Source organism: Rhinopithecus bieti, unplaced genomic scaffold (assembly GCF_001698545.2).
Source record: "Rhinopithecus bieti isolate Rb0 unplaced genomic scaffold, ASM169854v2 scaffold_20069, whole genome shotgun sequence".
In the NCBI taxonomy this organism is placed as follows: domain Eukaryota; kingdom Metazoa; phylum Chordata; class Mammalia; order Primates; family Cercopithecidae; genus Rhinopithecus; species Rhinopithecus bieti.
The window spans coordinates 283,138-298,504 of record NW_016809702.1 but is presented as its reverse complement, the minus strand read 5'-3'; the positions used below and the strand labels follow the sequence as shown (position 1 = coordinate 298,504).

Sequence of the window (15,367 nt, the reverse complement as noted above, 5' to 3'; positions counted from 1 at the left end):
GACAAATAGCCTGATCAAGTCTCGTTTAATGGTGGCAGTTCAATGCCTTATATAGGCTGGCAGAGGAAGAGGTTGGACCAGGGCGGTGACGGGGGGCCACGTTTTCTCAAATTACAATCGCGCATGCGCCGTGGGTTTGTAATTTTCCTGGGCGCGGGATCGCGCCTGCGCCGTAGGCTGCATATCTTCCTGGGCGCGAAAATGTTTGCGCGTGCGCGGGAAAGGTTGGTGCGCACGGGAACAGTTTCGGCGTGCACGGGAAAAGTTTTAGGCGCACGCGGGAAAAGCTTTAGGCGCGTGTGGGAACAGGTTATAATGAAGAACCCGGAAATGTGCCATCTTGTCTCCGCTTTGCGGAGATCAAGCAACAGAGGTCGGCTAACTCCGGGCCTCATGGCTCCGGACAGGGCGCCTTGTTTTTGTGCTGGGATCCAGGCCCTGACACTTAACCCTGGCGTGGGCTGTGACCTCTAGGGGTTCTCCCATTCTAGGGCAACCAGAACATGAGGGAGACACAAAGGGGCTCAGACGATGGCTTTTCATCATCCAATATGAAAACATTGATGCAGGATATTTTCTTGACCCCTTTGCAGGTCTTGCAACAGGGGAGCCCATTTACTTAGCCCACCCCGCTCAACCCCTTATAGGAGGCAGCATGTGAGCAAACAAGTGTGGGCACTGGAGCAAGTGAGTGCAAAAACTGGCTGGCTGCTTTAGCACCAGCAGGAGCAAACTCTTTCAGGCCCCATGGCAGCATCCAGGTGGGAGTGCCTGCAACCCCAAGGACCCACAAGGGTTGTGCTACAATGCTCTGTTAGTTCCACTGTCTGCAGACAGCAGTGTGTTATTAGTTCTGTTTGTCTCATTGCATGGGGCAGCTGCCCTCCACCAGTGAGGGCAAAGGTTCAGTGTGACAGCCTTTTTGGGTACTCGCACTTGGTGCATCCTGAGTTTTTGTCCACTACCCAAGAAGAATGAGGTCACATGAACAAATTGAAGGATGGGGAATGTGGATAATTTTATTGAGCAATGAAAGTGGCTGTCAGCGGAGAGGGGAGCTAGAAAACAGATGGAAAGGGCAGATCACTCTACCCTGAAGTTAAGCCAACTCTCTGCCTCATCCAGTCACTGTCTCTGGAGTCAAGTTGCCTCTCCCTGATGTCCAGCTGCTTATCCTCTCTACCGACTGAGTCTGGGTCTTTATAGGCACAGAATGGGGAGGCGGGGCAGGTCATAGGTAGTTTTGGAAAAGGCAACATTAGACTAGTAAAAAGAACTAATTCAGAAAGAACTAATTCAGAAAGAACTAATCAGGAAAGAGCTGACACACAAGGATGGAAGTTTTCACTTTGGACTGTGGATTTCAGGGTTTTCACCTCGAAGGAGGAGTTTTGCCAGGGGCATGCTCCTGACTGCCTAGCATTTCAGGAGACTGACTCCTGTTGCTCTCAATATTTCAGTATTTAAAAAATGAGTCTGGCTCTATCAGTGTGTATCAGTTCAGCATCAATCCTCAGAATAAGGTGAGGTGAGTGTAATCTTTGAGGATTACAGAGGAAATACTGTTACTATGTTTATTTTTAATAGACTTTTGTAAAAATCTTTAGCTTAAGGTTAAGGTTTTGAAGGTCTTCCTGGCCTATATCATACTATACATCAGTAACTTTTGCCCTTCTGCTTCCTAAACTCAGAGGCTCAGAGGCTCAAACATTCTCTAGAGGTTTCTAGCTTCCTGTTATTTCTGTTAAAAATTCCAACCCTGTTCTTGGGAAAGTTATTGCATTGGAAAGTTATTGCTAAAAGATTTGAAATTTTACACAGGCTGTCCATAAAGCCAGAAGCTCTTGAATACTCTGTAAATCATAAGAAAGTGTGGCACTGCTTTGGCCAGTGGTGAATTCCCTGATACTATAACCAGATCAGCAAGACAAACGGAGGAGGCTGACTGTATTTTTAGTGTCTACTGCATTCCAAGGCTGAGCGAGCTCTCTTAGGTTTGTAGTAATGCCCCTTAACCCTAAGCTCACACAGCAAACAATCAGGAAAGCAAACAGCTGTAGCAGGTCTTCACCTGAAACTGACCCATGTAAATGATCTTATGACTTCTTTTGTGTAGTTATTAAAAGATTTGCCAGGGTTGAAGAGTTTCTGTTCTAAATTTAATGCTTGTAAATGTAGGAGACAAAATGTGATTTTTTTTTTCACCCATTGCAAGCTTCCCAGCTGAGACCCCATACCAAAAAAAAAAAAAAACAGATTGATAAGAGAAAAGTGTACAAATTCACCTAAATAAGTTCTTTGTAGCTCAGGAGCCTTCAGAAATGATGATCCAAAGACCTAGGGAAAACTTTATATTTTTATAGACACTTATGCAGAAGTATGATTGGAGAACCAAAGGGTGTGATCTAATGGTAACGAACTATGGGGAACTTAGTAAGGCCTGTCTGTTCAGGTTTTTCTTGGAGTCACTGTGAGGTTTTTCTTTCCTCCAGGTATAAAGTAAGACAGCTGTCACATGAAGGTCTTTAGGGGAAACAAGGAGAGGGAAGGTCAGAGAGGTGACCTTTCCAGGTTTTGTGTGTGGTTCCTGGGAGAAGAAGTAAGAGGAATTCTAGTTTCTGTGGCTTACATCAGGGGAGAGAGGGGAGAGGGAATTTCAGTTTCTATGGCCCGCTTCAGGAGAGAGTGGGCTGGAGAGGGTCAGGGAGACCTTCCTGCTTCCACAGGTTTCTCATTTCCTTCAGCTTAAAATACTCACTGTGCCAAGGTGCCATATTTTAGGGTAGTGTTTCCTGCATTCCATTATAAGTATCAGGCCTGGTCCAGAGCCGTGGTGTCCTAGCTCTTCATTGGGATCTGGCCCTTGAGTGTGGCTTCTCACACATGCTGTCACTGAACATCAGGGTTCTCCTGTGGGTTGCCAGTTGTTTTGTGCATTAACAACATGTCATTAGCAGAGGCCTAAGGGAGCACTCTGAGGCTACCTCCTGATGGTGTCTGCCACTCAGACAACATTGATTTTTAACCTTTACTCTGGTACTTTTATAGAGAAGAGCCTCCACAGAAAACCCCTCATTTGTGTTTTATTTCTGCTACTTTCATTGTAGTGTTTTCTTAGACTTAATGACTCATTGATTTCATGGTCTTACTTTAAAATTCTCCATCTGAAATTTTGGCAGTGAGTCATTTTACTCAAAATGCCTGTGCTTCCTTGTTCTTAAGAAATAGTATTGATACATAACGATGAAGCATATTATTTTTCACTTTCATTATATCTGACTAGGAATCACTAGACTGGAATGACATTACCCTTGAAAACAGAATGAAAACAGTCCTCTTAATTACCCTAGTTTGTGTATGTTTAGAGGCTATGGTAAGGCATGCTTATAATTTCCAAAGGGATTTAAGATGGTAAATGGTAATGCATGGTCATATTGCTATACCTTAAAAACCCAACAGTGCCTCAGTGCTGGTAGCTACTCAAGAAATGCTTTTTTTATGTACTAAATTGAATTGAATAAAAACATTAATGGTCCCAACATGTCTGCAGTTGTAAATTTGGAAACATTTTTATAGGCAAATACATTTAAATCAAGTGACATTGATCCTATAACAAATATTTCTATTTCTGTTACCATGAAGTTTTTATCCTGTATGAGTAAATCACCTTAATAGATTTGATGTAATCGAAATTCAGGTTAGCAACAAACAGCATGCAGTTCACTGGGGACATTTGTAAGGGTGTTAATTTAAAGAAGAAAAATAAACTTCAGAATAACATGGGTGGAACTCACTAAGCATGAGTACAAAGGAAAAAAAGATGTAGGAATTGTAGGAAAAATAAGTTCAAATGTGATCACTGTATCCGAGATATGCACACAGACATACCCCAAACTGCCAGGATGCTTGTCTATGGGCAAGAGATTAGTTTGCAGAAGCTAAGAAAGATTCTCTCATTGTGGATGTCTAATTTTTGCCTCTTCATTCAAAGTACATTCTATGCATGCAAATAATTAAAAAATGAAAGGTAATTCATATTTATAAGAAGTTGAAATATAAAAAATACATGAAAGCATATAGATGGAGTTAGGTTTACATGGTGCTAGACCAGTGGGTTGAAAACTATAAAATTCAGTGAAAGTCTTAGTTTTATGTAAAAATTATAAATCTTGTTTTACCTAATCAAAATATTTTAAAACCTGATCTGAATAAAATTGTGTTTACTTTCATAGCTACATGCAAGATAAATCATTTTAATTTTCTAAAAAATGGTCTTACATTTCACTATTACTGAAACTGCCTTTGCAAAAATTATGTTAGTGGGAAAAATCTGACACAGGAAAATTATGGCAGTGAAAGAAATTTGACCTAACAGACTCCATCTTTCTTCTAACCTGCAAGCTGTCCTCCTCTGTGTCCTGGGTTCAGGTGATTCTCTGCCTCAGTTTCCTGAGTAGCTGGGATTACAGATGTCCACCACCACGCCCAGCTAATTTTTGTATTTTTAGTAGAGATGGGGATTCACCACATTGGCCAGGATGGTCTTAAACTGCTGATCTCAGGTGATCCACCCGCCTTGGCCTCCCAAAGTGTTGGGATTACAGGTATGAACCATTGCACCCAGCCTGTAGTTTAACTTAGAAAGAAAGATAATAACAGTGCCTCTCTATAACAAACTCCTTCCTTCTTTAGGCAGCAGACAGACTTGGTAAAACTAACAAATTAGCCACAAGATAAAAAATTATGGCTCAGGAGTCATGCAGCCAGACTCCTGACCTTTCCAGTTGCTCCTATGGATAACATCACTATTGTAAAATCTAAGATTGGAGTTTGGGGTATTTTTTAGACCCTGCATTGTGATGGACCAGCTGGTGCCACCCAGACTAGTAAATTGGTTCAACTAGTTATATGTCACCTACCCAGGAACTGAAGACAGCAACAGCTTCAACTCCCTATGATTTCATTCCTGACCCAACCAGTCAGCATTCCCCACTCTCTAGCCTCGTGCCTGCCAAACTGTCTTGAAAAACCCTGGCCTCCAAATTTTGGGGGAGGTTAATCTGAGTAATAATAAAACTCCAGTCTCCCATTTAGCCTGCTCTGCATGTGTTGAACGCATTCTCTGTTGCAATTCCTCCATCTTCATAAACTAGCTCTATCTGGGCAGCTGGCAAGATGAACTTGTCAGTGGTTACATTGTTGTAGATCACAGTCTATGTATTTAATCTTTACAGCAGATACAGAGATTTGAAGAATATACAGTGGGCCTTAAGGACAGCAACAAAGATTTCTCTTATTAGGGGAAAATAGGCTTTAAGAAAGGAATAAATTGTTGAGTGATTCATCTTGGAAAAGAGGAGGCACAATAATACTCCAGTGTATAGAATGTATACTAGGATGCGGGTACCACAGTGGGGAGAGTTTTGTTTGCTTTGTTTATTTAAATATCCCAAACTGTACAGCAAGAACTGATATTTGATACGTGCTTAACAAATATTAAGTATGAGAAGTTAAAATATCACTTGGGTGATGGTAACTAGGAGTTGTTCTACTGCAAAGGAGCCAAATAGAGGGAAATGGGCATTAGATGTTATGGTAGCTTGCAGTGGTGTGAGCATGCATCAGATATTCTAACCTGGCTTTGTCTAGCTGCTGTTTGCTGCAGATGTGTAGGAAGGGCACACCTTTTGCATTCAGAACTCACGTTTTGTTTCCCATCTACATCTCTTTAATCAGTTTGTATTTGGGTTAGGGATGAAGCAGAGATTTTTAAATGAAAGCAGGAAAAAAGAAATAAAGGAAACTAAAGGTTTATTGTTTTGAAATGTAGTTATATCCAATTTTATTTTTATTATTTTCACTAATTATACTTAGTGGAGGTTAAAAATACCATTTCTTCAGGTGCCGTTAGAGGGGACAAATACGCATGCAACACTGATCTGGAGAACAATAGTTAATTGGTAATCCCTTCCAAGTTGTGGTTCAAGTGTTTCTGCAAAGGCTCAGGAGAGGCAGGTTGATTTGAGCAGAGTGGGTGAGTAAGAGAAGTTTCCTGGAATGGTGAATTTTAGAGGGAGAGAATAATTCCACTTTTCTTTATCAAAGAGAGGAGAGGATATTACATGAACAGATTATGAGATTAGAAATTAGTAAAAAGAAATTTAGAGTTAACAGATACTGAGTTTCTACTGAAAGGCAGAAACTGCTTGTCATTAGTGCTACAGTAGATATACTAAGACATGCTCCCTGCTCTCAGGAAACTTGTGATTTAAAAGGGGAAAAGAAGAACACAAATAGACAAATACACCATAGTGTGCAAAGTGCAATACCAGAAGTAAGTACCAAGTTCAGTGCTGGTTTGGAAAAAGATATGTCTGAGAAAGAATTTTCTGTTATGTGAGTCATGAGCAATTGCTTGAGATCTTTAATGTAAAATGACGTTGATTTTTAATATGTTATCTGTTCTAAGTTTGGGGAGATAGTGGTTTGGGAATAATATTCAAGTTCATAAATCTGGCCTCACTGTAGAAGATGCGCTAGTTTATTGAGAGCCAGAAGTTTGGAAGAATAACTGTGAGATTACTATAATGAAACACAGTTTGACTGAAAAGCCCATAATTTATCTAAAGTGCACTAGTACTTCTAGTGTGTTCCAGTGTGCTTAGTTCGACTGATGGATTTTTTTTTTTCTGTCAGAATATGCTTGTATATCTTGGTTTCTATCTAGCTGAAAGATTAGTCCTTTACAGGGCAATAGTAATGTTTTTTTAAAAAATTATTTATTCTTTTTTTCTCCTTTCCCTCATCCGTGTTTGATATCTTGGCACAAAGACTTAAAAAAAAGTCATGGAAAAAGGCCACGGGACATAGACCGTTCTTTAGGTCCACACTAGTCTTTACTGAAGTGTGGCTGATTTAGTTTTTCCCTGAACTTGGGTATACCAATTGTGTTTAATTTCAAATATGACTGATATTATAATCAGAGCATTTTGGGCAACATAGGGCTTGAGGGTCTTGCATAACCTCTGGTCTTAACGATCCTAACTCAATGGGCAGCTTGTAGCAAATCCAGCTCTCTCCCAGATTACTAGTCCTCTCAATAATTGAGTCTGCCATGAAGGCATGGGATAACTTCTAGATCCCCTGATGTCTCCATGTGAGCTGCGGAGAAACTAGGAAGCTGTGTCAGTGTTACTTTCTCAGACTCCTTCCTCGAATATTTCGAATCCACCTTCTGGATGTCCCCATTGTGTTCTAGTACTATGCTAAACACTGGGATGCTCTAAGTGGAGTGTGTAAGTTTCCTGGGATAACCCCTCAGCTGTTGAGATTCTCTCCCAAAATATATGGATGACTCTAATGCCCCTTATTTCTTTGTTACACCAAGAATCAACTCCAAGTGGAGTTGATGTAAAAAATCCATGTCTCTCTTCTAGCCATTTACCTCAGGCCCCTCCTCTCAGAACTGGATGCACCTCTCTTCTTGTGGGGTGGCAGTTTTCTCTATGTAATATATGGTATCTACCTTTTCAGTGGCTTCATCATTTAAACTCTCAGGTGTCCAGTCCTCCAGGTTCTAGGAATATTAAGTTCAATTTTGGAATTTCTTTTATCAACCATTTTCTCTCTCAATAAAGCTTGCTTTTACAAATAAAAAGCACCTTTCTAAATCTTAATTTACTGCAGATTTGTTAAAACCCTTCCATTTGGAAACTCAAAGCTGAGCAAAGATTTTTTAGCTCTAGGCTGGATTCTACTTACACCAACACAATGAGTATTTTTGATTTAGTAGGTAAGAGAGCCTTGGAAGAATTAGCAATGAAAATATATTAGTTAAATAATTCAGTGGAGCAGTGGAGCAGAATGGAGAGCCTAGAAATAGACCCACACAAATACAGTGAAGTGATCTTTGACAAAGGAGCAAAGGTAACTCGAGGGAGAAATGGTAGACTTTTCAACGAATGGTGCTGGAACAATTGGATGTCCATATGCCTACAAATGAATCTAGACCCAGAGCTTAAACATGTCCATGAATGTTTATAGCAGCTTTTTTCATAATCACCCCAAACTGGAAACAACCAAGATGTCCTTCAGTAGGTGAAGTATAAATTTTGGTACATTTATACAATGGAATATTATTCATCAGTAAAAAGAAATAAGCCATGAAAAGACATTAAGGAAACTTAATTGCATATTGCTAAGTGTAAGAAGCCAGTATGATGAGGTTACATATTACCCCATTCCAATTGTAGGACATTCTGGAAAACGCAAAGCTATAGACACAGTAAAATGATCAGTGTTTGCTAGGGATTTGAGGGAAGTATGGAAAGGATAAATAGATGAAGCATAGGGAATCTTTAGGGCAGTACGATTATTCCGTATGCTATTGTAATAACGGATACGAGACATTATAGATTTGTTAAAACCCACAGAATTGTATAGCACAAAGAGTAAACCTTAATGTATGCAAATATATCATTTAGGAGGTTTGGGAATCTCAGGAAAGAAAACAGATGGTCTATGATAAGGCCTAAACTTCCTATGCTGCAAACAAACTGAAGCTGCTCTTCTGCACTTACCTTCTCTATTGTTCAGCATCATTTAGGTGCTTGTTCATCCATACACCATGCTGCCTATGGCCCCTCTGCCTTAGTTTATGGTGCCCCTCTATCTGAAATTTCCTATCCCTACCCCTAGCTCACCTTTCCCTACTTTTTATCTGTATACGTGGTTGTCTTCTCTACTCAACCATGTACAATGCAAGGCCAGAATCTTATTGAATTTAGAACAAGAACAGAAGATAGAAATGGCTTACTTTATATTTATAAAAAGAGAGAGAGAAAGAGAGAGACTGCCTTGGTTCTTACTGACAAGAATCTCACATTTGAGTGGAGACTAGAATATCATTTGTATTACAAATAAAATAATAGTTACTAGTGGAAATTTTAATCCATCCTTATAAAACTCATTAGTTAGGACTGAAATCCTGTAAGGAAACTTTTAAAACAATGAAAGGCAAAATATTTTCTAATATTAGATTATAAATGGCTTAAAGAAGGGAGAAGTGTTATAATAATCTGAGAGTATGTAGATTACTGCTAGGCATTGAATTCTTGAATATTTTCCTCTTACAGTCTTTGCATCATTTGTGTGCATGCTGTTTATGAAAATTCAATCTGGAAAATGCAGAGTAGCACAGAAAATTAGTTTAAATTTAAATGTAAATTGACCTATGGTAAGAATAGCCCTTTTCCCACCACTTTAGAGTATTTTCTAAAAGAAAAGTTCCACATTTTAATATTCTACATTCACCCATAGAGGTGAGCAACTCTAAAATGAAATACAGCATACACAACACTCTCCTTAGTTGAAGCTCTTACGCTATTCAGAGCTTTTTGTCCAAAGGCATGTGTCCTTGCCTCAACCCATCATGTGGTCTCTGTTTCTGGATCTTGTGAAATAGGATGAAGCACACAGGGCAATTTATGTAAAAAGTCTCTAGATTTATCATAGTGATGTGAAACGAGACAAAATTATATTCTTGTAAAATGACTGGTTTTAAATTCTGTCTTTTAGGACTTGCTCACATTTATTGAATCATTTTGTATTGATTGTAGGGTACAGGAGATGTCTACTGTCATTTTAAAATTAAGAAGAACTTGGAGAATGCATCCATAAGCCTGGAATCTACGAAGAGCCCAGGATTGTTTGTTGGCCTTCAGTCAGATGGGCAGGCAAAACCAATGATTTATACCAAGGATGAGAATGTTTGCTTCTATCCACAAGTCATCCAATGTATGTTTACTCTGACATACTTTGCTTTTTGGTTTGCTTTATGATGGTTTGTGTACAGTGTCTGAAAATTTCATCACATTTTTACTAAGCAAATCTCTGCTGTTAGGCTTTTTTGTTTGTTGCCATTCCAGAAGCAATGGAAGGAAAACATAACGAAGACGGTTGCCTCAAGTTTTCAGATAAATTAATATTAGGTATAGAGTTTTTGCTACATTGAACTTCTTTGTAACTTTGAAAGATGTATGTGTGCATTCGTGTGTCTGTGTACATGTGCATGTTTGAATCTTTGTTTTTTAAGGATAGCATATACCCTGAGAGGAATGAGGCTGTTAGAAACATTCTCAGATTCATTGCTATTAATTTTTAATGGTTGCAGTATAAAAAGAGATGGAATAAAGATCAACACAAGTGGGATTTGGATTAAAATAGGATTTGGAAAAAATCTCAAGATAGGACAGAAATGTGACTTATTTTGAAACTGGTTTCTCTCATATCTAAGTTCATGTTCTCTAGCAAATCGAAATGAAGATATGTGGACATTATTTAAACATGTATTTGTTTTCAAACCTTAAAATGTGTTTCAACACAAAGGCTAATAAAGTAACTTTATTATATTTTTCAATTATCTTGAAGTTTAGTTTGCTATCTAATTTTTGCTTGATGTGGTTCCCTGAATTTTGGCTTACTCAATATCTGTGTCATTTTCTTGGTCTGACTTTTGTTTAGCTTCTGTTGGCTTATGAGAGTCCATGTTTACTGTATGTGTATATATAATATCCCACAGAAGATAGCTTAGAATAGGAATAAAATGATCCTAATGTAACATGATGGTATATTTGGCTGTGTTCTTCACTCTATCTGCATCAACTACTTTTTAGCCTTTAGCTGCCTTTTTAAAAATTTTGTAAACTGTTGGGCTAGTATACCTGAGTTGACTGCCATCCATACCACCACTCCCTCCACCCTTCATTTTCCCACAGGCTGGCCCAGAGTGGCATTCTGCCTTGACACAATGCATATGCCATCTGCCTCTGGAGCTCTGAAGGGAAACAGGTGACTTCAAAGCCAGCAGAAGGATACAGGAGTAGAAAAAGAGCAGTGGGAAATAGCTAGCAGGGGTCAGCTGCCATGCTGGAAGAGCACAGGGAGAAAACAGAAATGACCAGGAAGCAGGTAGAGATGAAAAGGTGAAAAAGAAGAGATTCAAATAATAGAAAAAGAAATGAGAAGAAGAAACGTAATTTGTGGCAGGACATAAGAGAGAGATAATAAAAAGCCACATTTGTCAACATTAGGGTATTTGTACTAAAAGAACCAATAGAAACAAAGCCATTCTTTACAGCGCCTACAATTTAGTTGTTACTAAAGCATGGATGGTTTGTTTTCTTCTCTATTTGCTAGAGGCAGCCTCCTGCTTTAACAAGGGCAAGAATGCAAGAGACATTGCTTTAGAAATTTTATTGAAGATTCATGAATCCTAGGAATTCTGAGGAAGGGTTTGAAAGCTTCAATATTTCTTCAAAATACAAAATAATACTTTCCAATTTCACAAGAAGAGCATTCCATTAGGATTTCTGAGTGTTAAAAACTCTATCTTAGGGGATTTTGTGAAGAGTGACAGAATGTTTATGTAAAAGTTTGTAGGGCCAGGCACGGTGGCTCACACCTATAATCCCAGCACTTTGAGAAGCCAAGACGGGTGGATCACTTAAGTCCAGGAGTTTGAGACCAGCCTGGCCAACATGGTGAAACCCTGTCTCTACTAAAAATACAAAAATTAGCTGGGCGTGGTGGTGCATGCCTGTAATCCCAGCTACTGGAAGGAGAATCACTTGAACCTGGGAGGTGGAGTTTGCAGGGAGCTAAGAACGCTCCACTGCACTCTAGCTGAAAAAAAAAAAAAGGTTACAGTAATTCCCCAAGTCATTTTATTGTTTTAGAATATTTTCTCCTTCCCCTCCCCTCCCCGCCCCCTTTTTTTTTTTTTTTTTTTTTTTTTTTTTTTTTGACGGTCTCTCTCAGTCGCCCAGGCTGGAGTGCAGTGGCGATCTCGGCTCACTGCAAGCTCCGCCTCCCGGGTTCCCGCCATTCTCCTGCCTCAGCCTCCCGAGTAGCTGAGACTACAGGCGCCCGCCACCATGCCCGGCTAATTTTTTGTATTTTTGGTAGAGACTGGGTGTCACCATGTTGGCCAGGATGGTCTCGATCTTCTGACCTCGTGATCTGCCTGCCTTGGCCTCCCGATAGAACGTTTTCTAACTATACTATCTACATATGATAGATTGAACCTACTATGCCAAAAAAGTTCACTCCCAAAAACATTTGGGAATTTTGAATTGTTTATATTCTAATACAGAGATAGAGCAGCCCCCCAAAACGTTAAGCTGAAACTTTTTTTTTTCAGTATAAACTTTTCCTCATAGTTGTCTAGAAAGCAGAGTTAAAGTTGTGAGGTACCCTGAGTGATAAGGGGACTTGGATAGGGTAAGAAATTGTGGTAGGAAGAGAATCATAAGGTTACTCTCAAGAGACTCCACCTGTTGCCCCCAGGCATGCAACCTGAATGAGTGGTCCTGGCTTCCTTGGAAGCCGCTGCACCTCAAGTAAATGTCTACAAGCTGCCTGGTCTGACATGGCACACAATCACGTGGAGGGCACAGCTCTGCTCAGCCAAGGACGAGGGCAGTCTCATTGACAGTTTCCACCCACCAAACAGCAAGAGGCTCAGAAGTATAGCAGGGTAGAGGGACAAGGGTAGGATTTCAGCACACAGGCTTTGAGAGCCAGACTGCAGGTCCTGGGAGGGCACCTTTTGCCAGTGGTATGCTCTCACAGCTCTTGGACCACCTGCCTCTGTTCTGTCAAATGAGGACCAAGAGTGCCTTCACTCAGTTGTGGTGTGAGAATTACATGAATTAACATATGTAAGATGATTAGAATAGTGTCTGGTACTCAGCAAGTGCTGTGCAAGTATTTGCTGTTATGATTATTAAAGAGAGGAAGAGCACTTCACGTCATATTTTCTTTTATCACTTAAATAGAGTCGATAGATTCCTGAAAGACAAGAGATTCCGTCTCATCACCTCTTTTAATCACTTTGCATATTTCATTTCTCTGTGATTGATTTTTTTCATCTAGAGTTTGGCAAGGATTTGGTTTAATTTACTGTGTATTGGGAATTTATAATAAAAGTCATTTGTCCCACTACCATTTAGCTGTTCTTGCTAGCGTGTGCAGTAAAACCTCTTCATTCTCTATTTTCATGAATTTATATTCGCAGTATATATAGGAGAAAGTGTGAAAAGATCTGACCCCTTGGGCTTATGTGATTAGTTATTATACTGAGCCTATGGAGAAGATTCTCCATTGATTATCTGGATATTTGGACAATTTGAAAGTTTTCTTCATTCTGTTCCTCTAGATAATAAACCTGCATTTATAATTCCATACAGTAAGACCACACTGCTAGGTATTGTTTTAAAGAACTGTAGATCAATATAACATGTAACTTTTCACTAACTTCAGTGTACTATTACTTTTATAGAATACTTAGGAAAGAGTGAACCTATCTAAGTTTTTAGAAGTACTTTACCAGAGACTTGACTTTTGCACAGAAATTTGCCTCCTCTTGCTCTAATTCCAGCCCAGTTTTATGGTATGAGCCATTCTCTGTATATAGATCATGAGACTCTGGCTATTAGTAACCCCTCAAAAATGCAGGACTGAAGATATGGTTCAGATGTTACGTTTTTATTACAATAAGAATTTCTTTCAGGTTCAAGTCTTATGGAAGGAAGTTTGCCTTAAACTATGTTTGGAAATTTCATTTTTGCTTCATTCTAGTCTGCTAAGATCATTCAACCATAAAAATCTAAATGAAATACTGTCATATATCCAAGTCATAAAATTCTGACTATGTATATTACAGTCTTAGAAAAATATGACAAAATATGTTTCAGATGATAAAATAGACTATATGGATTTAAAATATATATGCACTAATGTGACACTATAATCATTGCTATTATGTAAGTTTTCACTTGTTTTACTTTTAAAATAGAAGGTATTCAATAAAACAAAAGACTTTTCCTAGTTGATTTTGTAGAGTTACTGCCTTTATTGTCTGGTAGATCTTGATATAGCCTAAATTTTGGATATAACGAGGTACTACCTGAAGTGAGTCATTAATCATCCAAATCCAGCTGTATAGGTAACATATACCTTTTGATAACATCTCTACCTAGACAGCTCTGGTTCTTTCACCTTCACCACAGGTTCTGTTTTACATTGCTAGTGATAGAGTTTTCACTTTTTTTTTAAATTGTAAAAGTCAGACAAAGAGCTACTAAGGGTTGCTCCAGTTCAAAGTATTGTATTATTGGAGGGTCACTTTGGTACTTGGCTTTTGAACATCTTTCTGTAACCCACCTGGCCTAAAGACAAAGTGGGAAGCCTTCTCTACAGAGGGATAGGAAGGTGCTGGATGACATTTCCAGAAAATGTCTTCCACTTTCTGAATTCCCTACTACTGTGTCGTATAAAGAGATATTGGTGTACTTTTTGAGAAGCGGAGGTAGAATTAATGAGAAGCCAGTGTGGGGAGGATAGAGAGGTAAAATGCTCATTCTCGTTTCACAGTTCTGCATAGACTGGCCCTGTTGTGCAACCCTTTTTGGGCTTGTTTCTAATGGACTGGCACATTAATTGTTTTCTCCTCTGTGCTCCCTATGCACGCTGTGCTTGTGTCAGTTAAAGAGCTCATCAGTATCTATCAGAGGTCATGTTTATGTGTTCTCTTTCTGGGCTGTAACCCCATCAATGTCAGAAGCCATTTCTTATACATTGATTTATTCCTAGTGCTATGCAGTGACTGGAAGATAGTTTATCTTTTTGTAGATTCTGTATTTCTACATTACATTGGTAAATGAACTCTTAGTTATATATAAGAATCTTAATTTTTTCCCTCTACAATTACTTATTTATTCTCTATGAACATATTTCTAGTTATTTCTATCTTCTTTTTAATGTTTTAAAATTCCTTTATTATCAATTTTAGTGTCTCAGCATTTTATTGTATATAAACCACATGGAAAAACTATGTTTTATAAGGATTAGTATTTAAAAGCTTATTATTGTCTGAAATGATATAACACCTGAAGGATATAAATAACAGTGTAATCATGGACAGTTCTTCAGCCACCAGTATTGTGGAGTCTGCACCATCACCCTGTGTGATAAGTGTTGCTAATTTCTACTAAGCATACCTTTGAGGTTGTTATGCTTTCTTACTTTGTGAGTCATCTTACATCGTTGACTGCAATTGTGGTATTAAGAAGTAGTTGTTATTACTCTTTATCATATAGAATCAGAAATTTACATAATTTTTTGTTGCTGATGAGAACCTAAAGCCATTCATAGTGTGAATTACCACCATTTAAAAACAATATGCCTATGCCTGATCCTAGAAAATGAACACAAACAACTTGAATTTGAAATCCTAAATATAAATAGCACTTAGGAGCATATACTATAAAGCTGAAGTCATTGTTTAACTTAGAGATACCTATTTCTA

The 15,367-nt window shown here is 38.8% G+C and overlaps 1 protein-coding gene across 1 annotated transcript in view; it reads left to right on the top strand.

The window, feature by feature from the left end:
• The window catches only part of LOC108540884 (lipoxygenase homology domain-containing protein 1), a 135,666-nt gene that overhangs the window by 74,568 nt on the left and 45,731 nt on the right, over positions 1-15,367 (top strand). Inside the window, 1 exon segment of the mRNA XM_017890145.1 lies at positions 9,618-9,795. Coding sequence (XP_017745634.1) covers positions 9,618-9,795 — 178 coding nt within the window.